Genomic DNA, 19,058 nt, shown 5'->3' with positions numbered 1-19,058 from the left:
ACTTCACATCAACAGCCAATACAAATGGATGACACATACCAAAGATTTCACATCAACAGTCAATACAAATGAATGACACAGACCAAAGACTTCACAACAACAATCAATACAAATGAATGACACAGACCAAAGACTTCACATTAACAGCCAATACAAATGAACGACACAGACCAAAGACTTCACAACAACAGTCAATACAAATGAACGACACAGACCAAAGACTTCACAACAACAGTCAATACAAACGAATGACACAGATCAAAGACTTCACATCAACAGCCAATACAAATGGATGAACATACCAAAGATTTCACATCAACAGTCAATACAAATGAATAACACAGACAAAAGACTTCACATCAACACTCAATACAAATGAATGACACAGACCAAAGACTTCACAACAACAATCAATACAAATGAACGACACAGACCAAAGACTTCACAACAACAGTCAATACAAATGAACGACACAGACCAAAGACTTCACAACAACAGCGAATACAAATGAATGGCACATACCAAAGGATTCACATCAACAGTCAATACAAATGAATGGCATAGACCAAAGAATTCACATCAACAGCCAATACAAGTGGATGACACAGACCAAAAACTTCACACGAACAGTCAATACAAATGAATGGCACATACCAAAGGATTCACATCAACAGTCAATACAAATAAATGACACAGATCAAAGACTTCACATCAACATTAGATACAAATGAATGACACAGACCAAAGACTTCACATCAACAGCGAATACAAATGAATGGCACATACCAAAGGATTCACATCAACAGTCAATACAAATAAATGACACAGATCAAAGACTTCACATCAACATTAGATACAAATGAATGACACAGACCAAAGACTTCACATCAACAGCGAATACAAATGAATGGCACATACCAAAGGATTCACATCAACAGTCAATACAAATGAATGGCATAGACCAAAGAATTCACATCAACAGCCAATACAAGTGGATGACACAGACCAAAAACTTCACACGAACAGTCAATACAAATGAATGGCACATACCAAAGGATTCACATCAACAGTCAATACAAATAAATGACACAGATCAAAGACTTCACATCAACAGCCAATACAAGTGGATGACACAGACCAAAGACTTCACACCAACAGTCAATACAAATGAATGGCACAGACCAAAGACTTCACATCAACAGTCAATACAAATGAACGACACAGACCAAAGACTTCACATCAACAGTCAATACAAATGAACGACAGGCCAAAGACTTCACAAAAACAGTCAATACAAATGAATGACACAGACCAAAGACTTCACATCAACAGTCAATACAAATGAACGACACAGACCAAAGACTTCACAACAACAGTCAATACAAATGAACGACACAGACCAAAGACTTCACAACAACAGTCAATACAAACGAATGACACAGACCAAAGACTTCACATCAACAGTCAATACAAATGAACGACACAGACCAAAGACTTCACAACAACAGTCAATACAAATGAACAACACAGACCAAAGACTTCACAACAACAGTCAATACAAATGAACGACACAGACCAAAGACTTCACAACAACAGTCAATACAAATGAACGACACAGACCAAAGACTTCACAACAACAGTCAATACAAATGAACGACACAGACCAAAGACTTCACAACAACAGTCAATACAAATGAACGACACAGACCAAAGACTTCACATCAACAGTCAATACAAATGAACGACAGGCCAAAGACTTCACAAAAACAGTCAATACAAATGAATGACACAGACCAAAGACTTCACATCAACAGTCAATACAAATGAACGACACAGACCAAAGACTTCACAACAACAGTCAATACAAATGAACGACACAGACCAAAGACTTCACAACAACAGTCAATACAAACGAATGACACAGACCAAAGACTTCACATCAACAGTCAATACAAATGAACGACACAGACCAAAGACTTCACAACAACAGTCAATACAAATGAACAACACAGACCAAAGACTTCACAACAACAGTCAATACAAATGAACGACACAGACCAAAGACTTCACAACAACAGTCAATACAAATGAACGACACAGACCAAAGACTTCACAACAACAGTCAATACAAATGAACGACACAGACCAAAGACTTCACAACAACAGTCAATACAAATGAACGACACAGACCAAAGACTTCACAACAACAGTCAATACAAATGAACGACACAGACCAAAGACTTCACAACAACAGTCAATACAAACGAATGACACAGACCAAAGACTTCACATCAACAGCCAATACAAATGGATGAACATACCAAAGATTTCACATCAACAGTCAATACAAATGAATAACACAGACAAAAGACTTCACATCAACACTCAATACAAATGAATGACACAGACCAAAGACTTCACAACAACAGTCAATACAAATGAATGACACAGACCAAAGACTTCACAACAACAGTCAATACAAATGAACGACACAGACCAAATACTTCACAACAACAGTCAATACAAATGAACGACACAGACCAAAGACTTCACAACAACAGTCAATACAAATGAACGACACAGACCAAAGACTTCACAACAACAGTCAATACAAATGAATGACACAGACCAAAGACTTCACAACAACAGTCAATACAAATGAATGACACAGACCAAAGACTTCACAACAACAGTTAATACAAATGAACGACACAGACCAAATACTTCACAACAACAGTCAATACAAATGAATGACACAGACCAAAGACTTCACAACAACAGTCAATACAAATGAACGACACAGACCAAAGACTTCACAACAACAGTCAATACAAATGAATGACACAGACCAAAGACTTCACAACAACAGTCAATACAAATGAATGACACAGGCAAGAACAATTTCTTTAGTCTTTTGAGTGTTAAAAATTCATCAATATATCTTAGACCTAATATAATAAATAATGTTTTACAAGCACTAATGTTTGTCGTTTAAGCAGGACAGAATAATAATTGCTACAATTTAAAGCACGATTTAAGAATATGTTTTATGTATTGAATCCGCTCTATCTGACTAACATTACCTTTAAGAAATATTTGGACAATAAAACACGATTTGTATCAATTCTTTCATATAGTAATTTATTTCTGTGTATTTTTGTTTAACAATAGCATATATGTACAGACCTTTAGGTCCTCTTCAGTGGCAAGTCCAGATGAAAGAATTTTCTTCTTCATGTTCTCAATCGGATCCCTCTTCTTTCGCACGTCCTCAATCTCTTCTCTGGTGCGGTAACTAGAACGAAGGCAAGATACATATCGTTTTATGAAACCCTTTTGCAGATTTTGTCTCAAATACGCATTTAAATTATGACATGTTGATTACTCTCAGACATGTCTATGTTTGTTTATGTGACTATGTAGGAAAGTATACTTGTATGGTTGTGTTATTATGTATCTGTATGTACGTACCTATTGATTGGGGTGGGGTAACATAGGTGGATGAGTGGATAGATGGATTTATTTCTAATTTGGCAACTTATCTGGTACGGCAGTCATATTTTAAAGCGGATTGACATCGTCAGTATATATTAGAAAGCACTTGATGTTAGATTGTTACCTATTAGAATATGTGAAATTGTAGGAATATTTGTGCATGTTTACCTATTTTTTCTTAATATATTTTATATTTTACCTAATGCAAATTTGCACCAAGCGTACATACGTGAAATATCTTAAGCATAACATATTTGCAAATAATTTAGTTAAACTCCTTTATTTGGTTTTTATTTTTTTATTTAACTAGCGGGAGAATATTTGGTGGCTAATCAACATCATTGTAAAATATTAAAAGCCCATAAATGTCGATGATTAACCTGCATGTAAGAAAACGAAAACCACTGAAATCTTTGGTTATTTTAGTAACTGCATCACATTGGACAATAGATTAGAATAATCAGTTTTGAATCCTGAATACTGTCTCAAATTTAATCAAACGTTGTTCGCATCAATTGTAACTCATTAAACGGAGTTAATACTTTCTCTAAAATACCGACAAATTGTGTTCAGTAATTGTTTTAACAGTGTTCGTTTAAATGACTTTTATATTATCAGTGACGGAGGTTATATCGAAGCTTGCATTCCTTTATAGTTTGAAAGACATTTCTGTCAACACTATGCCTGTCATATTTTGCTCGGATTTATTGAGGCTTTTGTCACCAGCTTAGGGACAAGGATTGTTGTGAGCTGTAGCAACTGCAATGATTCAAGTTATAACAAATTATTTTGCGAATTTAGTATTGTGTGTTTTTTTTTTTTGTGTGTGTGTGTGTGTGTGTGTGTGTGTGATTTAGATTTTTAACGTAGCTTTAACAAATTTTCAGTCATATTGCTACGATGTCTACAGTGTGACAGTTTATAGTGATGTTTAGCACTGGGCATCATGCCGCCAACCTGTAGCATGATGCCCCACCTACTTACATTATCGTGACACCAGGCCGCCAGTCCTAACACTAACCTCTTAATGCTGAGCGCCAATTGAGGCAGCTGTAATTACCATTTTAAAAGGTTTTTGGTAAGACTTGGCCGGGGTTCGAACCCACGACCTCCCGCATCCGAGGCGGACACTCTACCACTAGACCACAGGAGCGGTGAATTTGGTAATAAAGAACTTTAATAATTAAGTAATGTAGAAGTCGCAGGCACACATGAATAATAGTCAGTTTCATAGATAATTATTTGTGATGGTGATTTTATAACCTTAAAATATGCCTGATAGTAAATGAAGTCTCTTTTCATGGGATCAGTAGAAGATTATACTATTAGATACATAAAGAGATTATAATTGCTGAGCAATAATTGTCAGATGTAATGAATGTAAATTATCATCGATTAAAAGGTCTGGGTAATCTATTCTTGTTACCCTGGTATCGAGTCGATCATAAGAATCCAACTGATAATATCTCCATATAAAATTAGCACCCATACTAATTAATTTATCAGTATGCGAGCGTTTACTATCATCTATGGAATATTTTAGATATTGATGACTTATAGTGAATTATATTTAGTATTAATACTGAAATGTAGAAGAGCATAAACAGTAAGAAAATAAATAGCAACTTATCAATCCCAATGAGCAATGGATTTGAATCGATTGATCAATCCAAGGATCGGTGGGTTTAAATCGACTGAACAATCACAATGATTAATGGGTTTGAATCGATTGATAAATCCAAATGATCGATGGGTTTGAATCGACTGATCAATCACAATGAGCGATGGGTTTAAATCGACTGATCAGTTTCATTGAGTGATGGGTTTGTAGCGAATGACCAGTCACAGTGTATATCGGGCTTGTATGACTGACCAATATCAAGTTGTGTTGGGTTTGAATCGACTGACCAATCACAATGAGTTTTTGGAATGTATTGACTGATCAATCGCACTGAGTGTTGTGTTTGTATCGACTGATCAATGTTTGTATCGACTGATCAATCACAACGAGTGTTGGGTTTGTATCGACTGATCAATCACACTGAGTGTTGGTTTGCATCGAGTGATCAATCACAATGAGTATTGGGTTTGCATCGATTCATCAATCGCAATAAGTGATGGGTTTGAATCGACTGACTAATCACAGTGCATATTGGGTTTGAATCGACTTTCCAATCTTAATGCTTGTTGGGTTTGAATCGACTGACCAATCACAATGCTTGTTGGGTTTGAATCGACTGACCGATCACAAAATGCTTGTTGGGTTTGAATCGACTGACCAATCACAATGCTTGTTGGGTTTGAATCGACTGACCAATCACAGTGAGTGTTGGGTTTGAATCGACTGACCGATCACAATGCTTGTTGGGTTTGAATCGACTGACCAATCACAATGAGTGTTGGGTGTAACATAATATGAAATAAAGTGTCATGCTAAATGATTGACAATGATGCTGTATTAAAGATGAGAGATACAAAAAGACAGACCTTTGTTGAGTAGAATTCTCGTTCACAAGTCAAACGTTTCGGAATAAGTATATTACAATGATCAGTGTAAAGGTAACCAAGCCAGCGAGCTCATTAATTCTATTAACAACATGAATACTCATTAAAACTTGCATTATGTTGGTGTCATTTAATGTAGCAGCAGGGAGGGTGAACAGACCAAAACTAAATAGAAAAATAACTGTTCTACAACAATTATTCCTTGATAGAACCCTATTTTGATGAAATAAACCCTTCTACGGTCTTACATAAAACACGCGTAAAATGCTTCGCATTTCCAGAAATAATTTACGCTGCAAAAATTGTATCGAGGCCGACGCGATATCGTGTTCGCGGGTCGTGCAGGTTTATTGTCACAAATCCGTGCCAGAAATTAAATCATTGGCAAATAAATAATGGCAAATATTGGAGAAGCACTTACGACTAAACTAGCTCGAGAACGTCTTAGTGCAATTCAGAAATTTCTTCCTGTCCGAGATTCCGTCAGACAAAAATTACAACAGCGACAAGAATCTCGGGAAGTTTTTGCAGAATCTGCGGAGGAATTATTCAAACCTGTAACAGCAGCTACCAAGGCGGTTACAACTGCTATCGTAGGAAAGCCTGATCCTGATGCGCCGCAGAAAAGTCTTCTTCAGGCGATAGAAGGACTTAAGCAGGATCAACCGAAACCGATCAAAGGATTTAATTATAAAACGGATTTCGTTGAATGGTTTGTGAATGACATTAGAAATTTTTCAGTCGCGACCAGAGATGAAATAATTAATTTTGGCGCTGAAGCTGCTAGGGCTTATCATAATCGAGCAACTGTTATGAAAAATCCTAGTCAAAAGATATCTAAACAACAATTTCTCGATGGGGTTTATAAACTAAAACGTAACCTTGAACGGATAAATACTGCTGATGTATTTTATCGAGAGTATATGTCAGGATCGGATCGATTTACCATCCAAATGCGACAGGCAAAACGGCATAAAAAAAGAGTGCCGAAAAGAATAGCTAAATCAGAGGCCGCCGCAGCACCAACAGAACAGGAAATTGAGGAAGAAATTGCAGAAATCGAGGAAGAAAAAAGGAGAAAAAAACAGGAAAAAGAAGAAGAAAAGCAGAGAAAAATTCTGGAAAAAGAAATAAAAAAGCAGGAAAAGGAGGAGGAAAAAAAAAGAGTGATTGAAATGAGGGAGAAATTAAAAATGGAAAGGGAGGAAGAAAAAAAGAGAAAAAAGGAAGACAAGGAAAGGAAAAAAAAGGAAGACACGGAAATGGAAAAAAAGACAAAAAGGTGGGAGAAGAAAGTATCAGATATTGAATCAGATCCGGTATTTGCATCGTCTGATCCAGTTAAAATTGAACGTGAGTTAATAAAACAACTTCCACGTAGACCTATCCGTCCACGCCCTCTCTCTCCTCGGAAAGAGGAAGAATATAGGATTACCCAGCCTCCTACTCCTCCTCATCCTTCCCCTTCTTTGGTGGGATCGGTGGAATACAAACTAGAAAAAATAAGAGATGGTATAAAACAAAGAATGAAGGATTTAAAAAATAGAAGAGAGATATTAGAAGCGAGGATACAGGACACGAATACCACACGTGAGCTAGAAAAGATAGAAAAAGAGGAAAGGGAATTGGTTGGTGAATTTACTGAAATAGTACAAGAAATAGAGGAAAGAAGAAAACAAAGAAAAGAAGAAGAAGAAGGTTACACTGGTAGCGGATATAACAATCATATCTGTCCTGATAATATCATTAATGATGTGTCCCGGTTGGAAGTTCTCATCGGAGGAAGACGCGCTGGAAATAACTCTCACGAAATCATAAATGAAGCCGCAAATATTTGTCAGCGACTATTTCAGAGCGGAATTATGGATATTAGTACTTACCGGGGACTTATTGATGAACTCGTCGACGACTACCACAGCGACTGAGTTAGAGAAACAATAATTAAATAAAATGATACTACACGATTCTTTTCGCAGACCAAGAAGTGTCAGAGTAGTAAACTCACGATTACCAGTATACGAGGTTGTTTACGGAAATGGAATCGGTGATGTTATTAAGGATTTAGTCACAAGAATTGCTCCGAAAGCTGGACCGTTAGCAAAACAATTCGCGATGAAGGCCGCTGATGTTGTCAAGGATAAAGCCATTGGCACTGTTGGTAGTCTTGCCGGAAAAGCATTTCAATCAATTAAGGATCGACTAGCACAGCTGATACAAAAAAAAACCCCAATTAGAAGGCCCGCGCCAGTAAAACTACCATCCACTGAAGTTATGCCGGCAAATGTTAGTAGCGTAGTAAATAAGGCCGTAAATCAGAAATTAGCTGAGATCGCAACAGGAATTACCTCCAAAGCGTTGCAAGATAATGTAACTGCTAATTTGATAGCTGGTAGTGGTTTCCGATGATGATAACATTTTAATTAGATCATCGCGAATAAGAATAATGTTTGTGCGAAAATCCAATGATGCATTTGATATGTCTAAACCAGTACTTAAAGATGATTCTGTACGTGATTTTCAATATTATTCTTATGAAGCACGTAATCCTAACCAACGGGGGAGAATTGAATTGCAGGTCCAGGATACAAGTAGATATTTTTTACCCGCTGAGGCATTCATCGAAGTTGAAGGTAGGTTTTTAAGAAATGATAACACTCCCTACGGAATCGGCGACCGAGTTGGATTTGTTAATAATGGGATCATGGCGTTATTTAAATCCGCTATTTATATGATAGATGGAAAAGAAATTGAAACAATTCATGATAACGTTGACGTTGCCACAACAATTCTCGGGTTGGCGAGATACTCGGATGATTACACCAGATCAGCCGGACCATCAATGATGTTTGCAAAGGATATAACCGACCACCCCGAGAACAGGAATACAACATTGAATGCTGCCGGTACTGAAGTTGCGTCGATGAATGAAAATTTTAATTTGGGTTTTGCAACACGTAGATCGATGTTAAGTGGAGATGAAGAGTTCTCAGGTGTGATTCCACTGTCTCACATCTTTGGATTCTGCAGAGATGTTCAAAAGGTTATATTCGGTGCCAAACACACAGTTATACTTGTGCGAAAACCTGATGATAATGACGCTATCTGGCGAGATGCTGCTGTTGCCGCTGGTCAGATAATACTAACTAAACTGTGGTTGTGGATGCCAGTGTTGTCTCCGTCAATCACCGAAGAACAACGACTGTTGTCTTTTATGGACACGGGTGGTAAATCACTGCTATCCTGGAAAACAACAACCACAGACGTTATTCAGGGTGATCACGGGGGGTTGTTTACGTGGCACATATCATCACAACAAGGAGTATCAGCACCACGACACATTTTTATTGCATTTCAATACCGTGATAGAATAGGTAACCAGGAAAGAAATCCAATGGTATTTGATACCATCGGAGTTTCTGAAGTTTCGTTAAGAATAAATGGGCATCAGGAGCCATCTGAGGATATATTAATAGATTTTGAACATAATCGTGTCGCACGCGCGTATCATCGTCTGATGTCATTTATGGGGCGCGACCTTAATGTGGACACCGGCCTGCAAATATCACAGCGAGATTTTATGAGTTTATATCCGATTTATTACTTTTCGTTGGAACATTTGGATTTAACAAAACAATCTGTTGTCGACCTACATTTCCGAGCTCGTGTAGGTGTTCCTATTGGTGGTTACAGAGCGATTGCTGTCATACTCTCCGATAAGGCAATGCTAATTGAAGGTGTTGGCGGACGAATGAGAGTCATCGACGCTCCCGTAGAAAATATGTAATATTTTTCAAAAACATGTAATGATTCCTTGGAAATGCAAGCATTTCTCAAAACATGTAACAATTAGATCAATCTCTAAAATATAAATGTCATACAGTCATGTTAATGTCACCTTGACTTCCGGTCAAGCAAAGAAATTGCAGTCGAAGAACGCAAGTGAGTGTGGAACATCAATAACGTTAAAACGAGATCAACTTGGTAACGGCCCAAACAAACTATCGCTGACGGCCACTCAACTTAAACGTTTCAATAAGGCGTTAGCAGCAAAAACCGGTGTCAGACTTGATTTTTCTGTTGCAGCTATCAAAGATATGACTAAAACCGGTGGAATATTTCCTCTCATTCCAATACTCGCTGCTGCAATTCCAGGATTACTTGGCGCAGCGGCAAAAGCTGCAGCGTTAGGTGCAGTTGGGACCGCAGCTGGAATGGCACTAAAGAAGGCAACGGGGCACGGATACAAGAAAAAAAAGGGGAGCGGACTAAGACTACCAGGAACTCCCGCATCATGGTATCCAAAACGGGTTTAAAAACACTTCCAATGAGCAATTTTGATTTACTTGATGCTGTTAAGCAATTGCGTATAAAACATTTCAGAGGTGTATTTATGCGAGATCAATTACCGACGCGGCCGCGAAATCCAGAAACTGGCATTATTAATCTCGACAACAAAACCGGTCCGGGAACTCACTGGGTTGCTTACGCGATCGATCCTCGTGGAATTATCTATTTCGATTCGTACGGATTAGCACCGCCAGTTGAGTTTCTCAGGTATGTTTCCGGATTTTCAATTCCAGTATGGCAGTCGACGCTACCAACACAAACATTAATTGATCCACCCATTTGTGGAAACGAGGTTCTGAGTGTTCTTGATGCAATCTCGGGAAACCCAGCAGTACCTCCTCATCGAGTCGTGCACGAATACACCTCTGGAAATCAAAGATTTCTCACGCATTTAAAAAACGGTAACAAGAATAATGGTTGATATTTACGGAAGATCTTCCACGCGAAGAATTAAATCAAGCACAGATGTTGATCTCTCAAAATATGCGACCCGAGATGAAGTTGATAATCTCTTGGATATAGCTGGAGTTGACCCAGATGAAGTTGCTGTTTTTCAGGACCGGCAAGGAAAACTGCGAACAAGCAATATTAAAATCAGTAACATAATTCGTAAAGTTCTTGGCGCGTCCAAGGATAACTTCGTTGTATTCAGTGATAACGGCCACATCAAGGACTCGAATATATCAATTATGGACATCAAAGACAGTATTGATAAATGCGTGAAAAAAGCCGGTGACGTAATGACCGGAGAACTCAGTCTCGGCGGCAACAAAATAACCGTTCTAAGAGATCCGGAAGGTCTCGAAGATGCAGCAAACAAACAATACGTGGATGGCGCCGACACCGCTATAGATACTAAATTATCCACGTTACGAGCAGAGTATGATGTTCAAGTGGGCGCGTTTAAAAGACTCCAAAGAAACTTTCAAAAAACTGATGAGGTCGTGGATAAGTTTTTTGGGGTTCCTCCAGTCGATGCAAAACTCGCTGATATCAAAACCGATATTGTTGATCTTAAACAAAAACAAAACAATATAATATCGGGTATTCCTGAGATCGTTAACAAAACCAGTTTGATTAAGGTCCCCGCGGACGTTACTCCCGGGAATATCACCAACATTGTATTCACGGTCGCGGCCGGATTCGCAACTTGGCCACCCAACAAGACTATTACACATACTGCAACAGTTACTGGAATATACAGACTGACAATAATCTCTGCTGTAGAATTTAAGATATCTACCAAATATGATTTAACTAACAGTTTTTCCCGAGTTGCGTCTGTGGTGATAAACAAAACAACCGAAGAAATTTTTACACTAGAGCCTGTCACACAAGGATTAGCCGCAGTCAATTACTGGTGGTGTTTGGAATTCGTCGCTGCAGTGCCTCCTCGTAATTAAAAATTATCGGTAATTAAAAATTACCAGCGATTTTAAATAATAATGTCCGCTAGCGCGTTAACGCGCCCAATCTTTGATTCTCATGCTCAGCTGTATCGATATAATCAAGTCCGTGAGTGGCAATCTGAGTTAAAAACTATCATCGATGATACCAGTTCCAAGGTAAAAAAATACAAACGCCGCATAACAGTATTAGATATCGCGGTTTATTCAGTATCCGCTGTTGTTGTATCCGCGGGAGTAATACTATCAACGATAACTCCGGTGACAGCCCCGGTCACAATCTCGATTTGTACAATAACGTCCGCGGCAGGAGTTTTCAGCATCATAGCAAAAAAAATATCCTCGTGCGCGGTCACAAAATTACACGATTACATGATAAAATTAAATGCAGCCACGACCGCATATCAGAAATTATCATCGATGATATCATCAGCGTTAAACGCACAATCGTGCGAATCCGCGTCAATATCAGATTCTGAATTCCAACTAATGTCAGATGTGTACAATGATTATTTAAAAACTAAACAAATAAATAATGACAACACCGCAGGAATTACTTCAACAAATAGTTACAAATACAACACCGGTAAAAACAACGATGATTTCAGTATCGTCGACGAAACCAGAATTCAGTATTAATTTTCAAACTCCAATTGCCGTAAATGAAATCGCGTTGGCGAAACTCAGTGTGTATCACAGCTGGCCCAATATCAGGTCGGAATCATTTTCGGGTCAGCCGCGGAATAATTCATTTGTGTTCTCGTGGAAAAACAAACCTAATGATGTTCCGGAATGGGATAAAATTACACTGCCAACTGGAAGTTATCAAATCGAAGAAATTAATGCGGAGATACAACGCCAAATAAAACGAATTACCGGTAAGGAATCCAAAATATCTCTGACCGCTCACGAACCAACACTGTCTACGGTAATCGAAATCTCAACACCGGGATACTCTGTTGATATTTATAACAGTTCTATTAGGTCCGTACTAGGGTGGCCACAAAAACCTCCCAAGATTAAACCGGTTCTACCACCTACCAAGGAGGATTTCGAAACTGATAAACAAGAATTGCACGACCTCGAGTACAGTTATTATTTACTCCTTGCAGATCAATTACTAGCTGGAAAAAGTATCTTAATACCAAAGAATACTTGGAGTATAGAAGTTCTACGTGCTAATGAAAAATTCAATTACCCGTTGGATGATATACAAAATGAATTATTTATTCCGATCACGCAGGTGTATAACCAACAGATAGAACTGCTACGAGAACACTTTCGAGATTATATTTATGATCTATCTGGAGGAATGCAAAATATTTCTCGTGATAAAATTATTGCAACCGTAGAAAAACTAAACAAACTTGCATCCGCGACAGAAACTATAAATCAAAAAATAATTCAGCTTGTACTGGATTACCAGGATGTTTCCGATGATGGTCTCAGACAAAACATCAAAGCAGATTTTACACTTAAGTTTGGTGCTGACATTAATAATATTTCAGATTTTAAGTTTCCCGGATATAACGCACCCGAACTACGAAAATCAGTCCAGGATCTCATCGAGAAATCTTTCAAAGATATTCTTGACGCGTACGCGAAAATAAAACCACCGCCGGTTATTCTCAAGGATGATAACAGTATAGCATCCGATGGCAGACACATCTCACCGGGAATTGTAAATATCACAGATGTGATCACGGTTAATCTTGTATGTGACGTCATTGACGGTAGCTACAGCGCTAGTAGCGACAATAACACAGCCGCGCAAGGATTTATCTTGTATACGTTTACACCAAAAGATCCACCGGGTTTTTTGATTGTGCAAGAACCAATTAATCCCGTTTATCTGCGGTGTAATAATCAGTGGTTGTCAACGATAAATTTCAAACTTGCTGACCAACGAGGAAATTTGTTGGACCTGCGCGGTGAAACAGTCTCGGTACACTTATTAGTGAAATCGTAAATGAAAACGTTTCCGATGATAATTTTCAATTACTGATAATTTTCAATTACTGATAATTTTCAATTATCAACAAGTAAAAAATATATATAATGTATTATCACAAGCGAGTATTTATTTACGATAAGGAAATTCTTGAACAAGCAATCAGACAGGCTTTTAAACCGGGGGAATCTCCCTTTGGTTCTTACGTTAATATTCGAATTGGTAATCACGGTAATGAAGATTTTTTGCTGACAGAAAGTCAATTACAGCAGTTAAAAACAAAATCGCTTATTACTAGTATTGTGTGTGATCGGTGTCAGATTCTCAATTACGCTCACTCGTGTCTAACGTCGGCGCAATTACACGATTTACTGTCACGAGAATCTTTGATCTGGGAATCATAGATTTGGAAGTCTTAAGACTTCCGAGACAGTATTTCATTAACGGTTTTACTACTTACGAATTTTTGATTATTGGATAATCTTTGAATTTCTTGGTACAATCTTTGATTGTCTTGATACAATTTCTGATTTTTTGCAACGAGTTTCTGATTTTTTTCCGTAATCTTTTTTTTTGCTGCTTCCCATTTCGCGAGGGTTTCTTTTGATCGATTTAATAATTTTTGAATATCTTGAGAAATTTTTTGATTGTCTTGAGACAGTCTTTGATTGTCCTGAGAAATTTTTTGAATTTCCGCAGTCAGTTTTTGATTGTCCTGATGCAGTCTCTGACTGTCCACGGTAAGTTTTTGATTGTCTTGAGACAATCTCTGATTGTCCGCAGATAAGTCTTTTGGAATCGCATCAAGTCGCTGTTGTAGTTGGCGAATTATAAGATCTTTTGATGAAACTTTATTTCGTACCGACGCCGGATCATCTTGTCGCCAAATATCATAAATTCTACCATATCCGATATGATACTGCCGTGCAATATCACGAATCGGGGTTATTTCCCGCGCGAGTTTTATTTCTTGTATTTGTGTTTCCGTAAGAGTAATTTTTACCATAATAATAATAACCAGTAGAAAAAAACAGGCAAAAAAAAATAAAGTGTTGAAAATCTCTGATTTTTATCTCAGATTTTTTTATTTCAGAAATTGTTATTGCGATTACGATAACAATTATTTGGTAATTATGATAACAATTACGGTGACAATTACTTGGAAATGCTTAGCATTTTTCAAGACAGTCAAAGAATTTCTCAGGATAAATTTACAATTCTTCGAGTAGTTTATCAAGTTGCACGGAAAGACCTTTTCCAGCCTTCTCCTTTTCGAACACCTTTCCTATTTCTGTCAGGATAAATTTAATTTTTTTTGCGACCGCGATAAACAATTTTAAATCGCGACCAATAATAATATCAGAACGCAGCTGCGTATCAAGTGTTTTTATTATTCTGTATTCGTTTTTGTGAGTTTTAAATCCTTGTGCGCGAGAATCTACTACGTCATCGTACTGTTCGCGCAACCAAACCGAGTTGAAAATTTCATTTGTGTGAAGTTTAGCAACTGCATCAAGTTCAACGCAAAGTTCATCAACGCGAGTATCATCCATTATATACTAGTATTTTTTTTGTTTAAATTGTGTATATCACTGAGGTATAATCGTTAAAATCTTATTCTGAGTCTTCGTTGAACTCGTGTTCCGACTCGGAGTTGTCATCGGACTCAGGTTCACGAAAAGTTATTCGTGTGCGATATTTTGGCGAGTAAACAGTTTTTGTTACCCCGGTAATATTTCTGTGCACGGAGGCGGAGTGTATATCAAAATATTTAGCCGCAGATCTCATCGACGGAAATTCTATTTCGTCGTCGTAGGTAACAGCGATTACTGGTCGAGGAGGTCTTCGGGGTGATGGTGTTTTATTATTATTATTTTCCTGCTGAGTAACAATTCGCAAGTTTGTCACACGGTTATCTGTTTTATTTCCGTTAATGTGATCTACAACCTTTCCAACGGGGATTAATCCGTGATGACACTCAACAACAAACCTGTGGGAGCAATAAGATTTATATTTACCGTCTTTGCCGACTGTTAATCTGCAATACCCGGTGTTAGTCACCGCTCGTCCCACTGGCTTGCCTCGGACGCAGTGTCTGATTGTTCCATCAGCGGAGGATTCGTAGTTGTTGTACACGGGGTGTTTTCTGAATTCCATGCTATAAAAAAAGTAATTTGCTTGTCTAAATGATTGATTTGTCTGTTTGCTATGTATTCTTGTACTCCGAGTACGCGATTGTGTTTCCGCAGGTGGTATCTTGCAAGTTCTCGAAAACTTCTGCCACCGTGACTCAAACACAATTGGGTTTTTCCTCTGACTGCAACCCCGCATATCATGCAAGATACGCACCCGGTGGATCCTCTTTTGATACTCTGATTGTGATTCGCACAATACTCTCCTCGACACTTTCGATTACAGATTTGATTCGTTGACAGTACTCTCCACGAACAATAGTTTTCAGGCATTATACAATTACGATAATTTTTAATTAGATGCTGATTTGGCCTTAAATATATAGAAATGAATACACGAGTATTTGATTTCGATTGGTTACGCGAATTAATTCGTATACGCGGACGACCGAAAAAACTAGTGTTAAATAACAAAATTAGAACAGCTAAGAGAGAGTTTCGTGAAGAAGGTGTATCTCACGTTTGGTCAACGCACCGATCTATCTCTGGTGGTGTTGTTGACGACGGCGTTATGACAGATGTTATTGCGAGAATTATTATTGGACGTCTCGGTGCAACGCGGTATCATATACAGATAAAATTTATCACTAAAATTATTGATGACGGTGAAACCAGATGGATTATTCGCGACAAGAGGGAGCCTATACTTGACGCCCGAGGAAGAACTGTTTTACTAAGCGGAAATTCTAGACCGGGAATGTTAACAGGAATTGATACACTGTATTACGCTCGGTCTTACCCGGCGTCAGGGGTCGTTTACGGAATATATCCGGTCACGGCCGGAGATATAAACAGACTACCCCCGATGAAAACATCAACAGTATTAAATTGTGTGGCCGAACGGGTAACGGAACACTTTAAAAACGCGGCTCGGGGAAATGGTCTAACAACAATAAGACAAAAAAAAATAACCGAATGGAGTAATCGAGTAAAAGATACAGGTGCGTCAATTAAGGATGTTGCCGAGTTGGAAAAATCATTAAAATTTCCTATAACGGTATTATCGTTAACCGGTGAACAATTATATAAAAGTAAATACAATTCCCGTGGAGCTTCGATAACAATTATTGACCATAACAGCCACGCGTGGACGGACTCAGTTAAAATATTTCCGCGAGATCGCGTCGTAAGGTATTATTGTGGAGATATGTTCGATTGTATTTATCAGATGAGTAAAACCGATCCCGTGTCTGTGTGGTTATTTAAAAGTTCTGAAATTGGTAGTTATGACCAGTTCGTGAAACCAAACGGAGAAATATATAGAACCGAGGAGTTGCACACGGAGATGAGTGCGCTCGCGGAAAGATATCCAACTGATGACGCTGACAAAAAATTGCTAACTTGCTGTTTTACTGTTCCAAGTGTTGTCGCACACACTGCAAGACAAAAAAATAATTGGAAACCAACTCCGACTTCGTTTCGTGAAGATATCCAGCTGAGTTGCGTTGAGTACGGTCACGGCGGTTTGTGGAATAAACCGTTTAACGTCAACGAGATGGTATCAGTGGATATGATTGCGTGTTATCCCGGAAGTTTTCTTGGCGGTGGTGAATGCGCTGAATATTTTGCGCGGTTTGGACACCCCACAAATTTAATGACACGGGTAGCTATTAACGGACCATTACCTGATTTTGACTTGACGGGATTTGCTCGCGTGGAATCATTCGAATTTGCAACGCGGTTACATCCTATTAATTATGTTTGGTTTGGCAGACATTTTTCTGAAAAGAAATGGGCACCATTTCCGCTATTGCGGTTTATGATTGACAAAAAAATATTAATATCCGTTATTGTCAGTGAAGCCATTATTTGCTACACAAAACAAACTTCGGTTTGGTTACCAACTCCACAACGCGGCCCGATTCCCGATGATTTAACGCGATTAATCTGTGATGATGAATCCAAAGAAGAAGTGCAAGCAATAGCGTGGAAACGCGATGAGCGCAACTGTAAAGATCTCGGCCGAAGATTAATAGGTAAATTTACTCAGGGAGGAGCGTTTGATCATAAACGACATCACAGTCGCTTAATCATGGACGAGGAAGAATTAAAATTCATTATCGCTGATACTACTGCGAAGGATACGTTCTGTTCTCGCGAGGATATAATACTGAGCGGAACGCGATTAGGTACAGTTGTTACCTACCTTGACGGTGATTCATCCCAATACACCCATTTGAGATCTTCTATGTTAGCTTATGTTTCCATAAATTTATTGTCGATGGTTAACAGAGTTCCCAACGCGGTACGGGTTGCGACTGATTCGTTTTACGTCACCGAAGAAGAATTAATCGCGTTAAATTTACCAATATCGGATACATGGGCAACTTGGCGAGTAAAGCAGGAAGAATTACACGAGTACTGTGAATCAGCTGATGTTGAAATTAAGGATGAATATCGTAAATCTTTACCCGTATCTTTGTTACCTTCGTCGTTGCCTTCTGTGTGCGATCCAATTGCTAGACACAGAACAGTTTATCTGAATGGGCCAGGAGGATGCGGTAAAACAACTCGTGCAATCGAATTATTTCGCGGCGTTGATATGATTGTGCTAACACCAACACACAGACTTGCCAGAGAAATGACACAGCGCGGTGTAAAGGCATCTACGTGGCACGGCTTTTTCAAATACAGTGGTGGTACGTGGACACCTGATCGAATGGGAACGAAATATATTCCTGAGAAAATCATCTGGGATGAGATAGACACTGTGTCACTAGATATATTACGACCGTTCCTTGATTGGTTGTTAACAAAAAATACCGCAATAGTAATGTGCGGCGATCACGGTCAACCACCACCATTTGTCGGCGAATCCCCTCATGAATGGTTACGAGGATTTGTTAACTACTACGAAGAAATGTGTGATGACATCAGAGCAATTGATGACAAATTAAAAAAATTTAAAAAGCTGATTAGACTACAAACCAATGAAATCCAATGTGGAATAATGCGCAAGGTAATTCCTAGGACTTCGTTCAATAAATTTTTAACCGCGTGGAAACCAGATGATTTAATTGTCGCAAGTAGAAAATCAGTCAGGGATACACTTCAGCGGCGACTATTTCAGTTACATCAGCAGAAATTTCCAACGTTGGAAGTTCCGTTATGTTATAGACCAGATGATACACGATTACAAAATATCGAAGTTAATATTCCAGG

At 38.4% G+C, this 19,058-nt stretch overlaps 1 protein-coding gene across 1 annotated transcript in view; it reads right to left on the bottom strand.

Moving 5' to 3' along the window:
• LOC149786190 (pyruvate dehydrogenase E1 component subunit alpha, mitochondrial-like) overlaps positions 1 to 19,058 on the bottom strand; it is a 92,812-nt gene that overhangs the window by 13,593 nt on the left and 60,161 nt on the right. Inside the window, exon 8 of the mRNA XM_089976546.1 lies at positions 3,187 to 3,295. Within this exon, the coding sequence (XP_089832672.1) occupies positions 3,187 to 3,295 (109 nt within the window). The remainder of the gene's footprint in view (positions 1 to 3,186; positions 3,296 to 19,058) is intronic.

This window comes from Sinohyriopsis cumingii, chromosome 12, assembly GCF_028554795.1.
Source record: "Sinohyriopsis cumingii isolate HCF-2022 chromosome 12, ASM2855479v2, whole genome shotgun sequence".
Taxonomy (NCBI): Eukaryota; Metazoa; Mollusca; class Bivalvia; order Unionida; family Unionidae; genus Sinohyriopsis; species Sinohyriopsis cumingii.
This window is presented reverse-complemented; position numbering and strand designations above follow the sequence as displayed.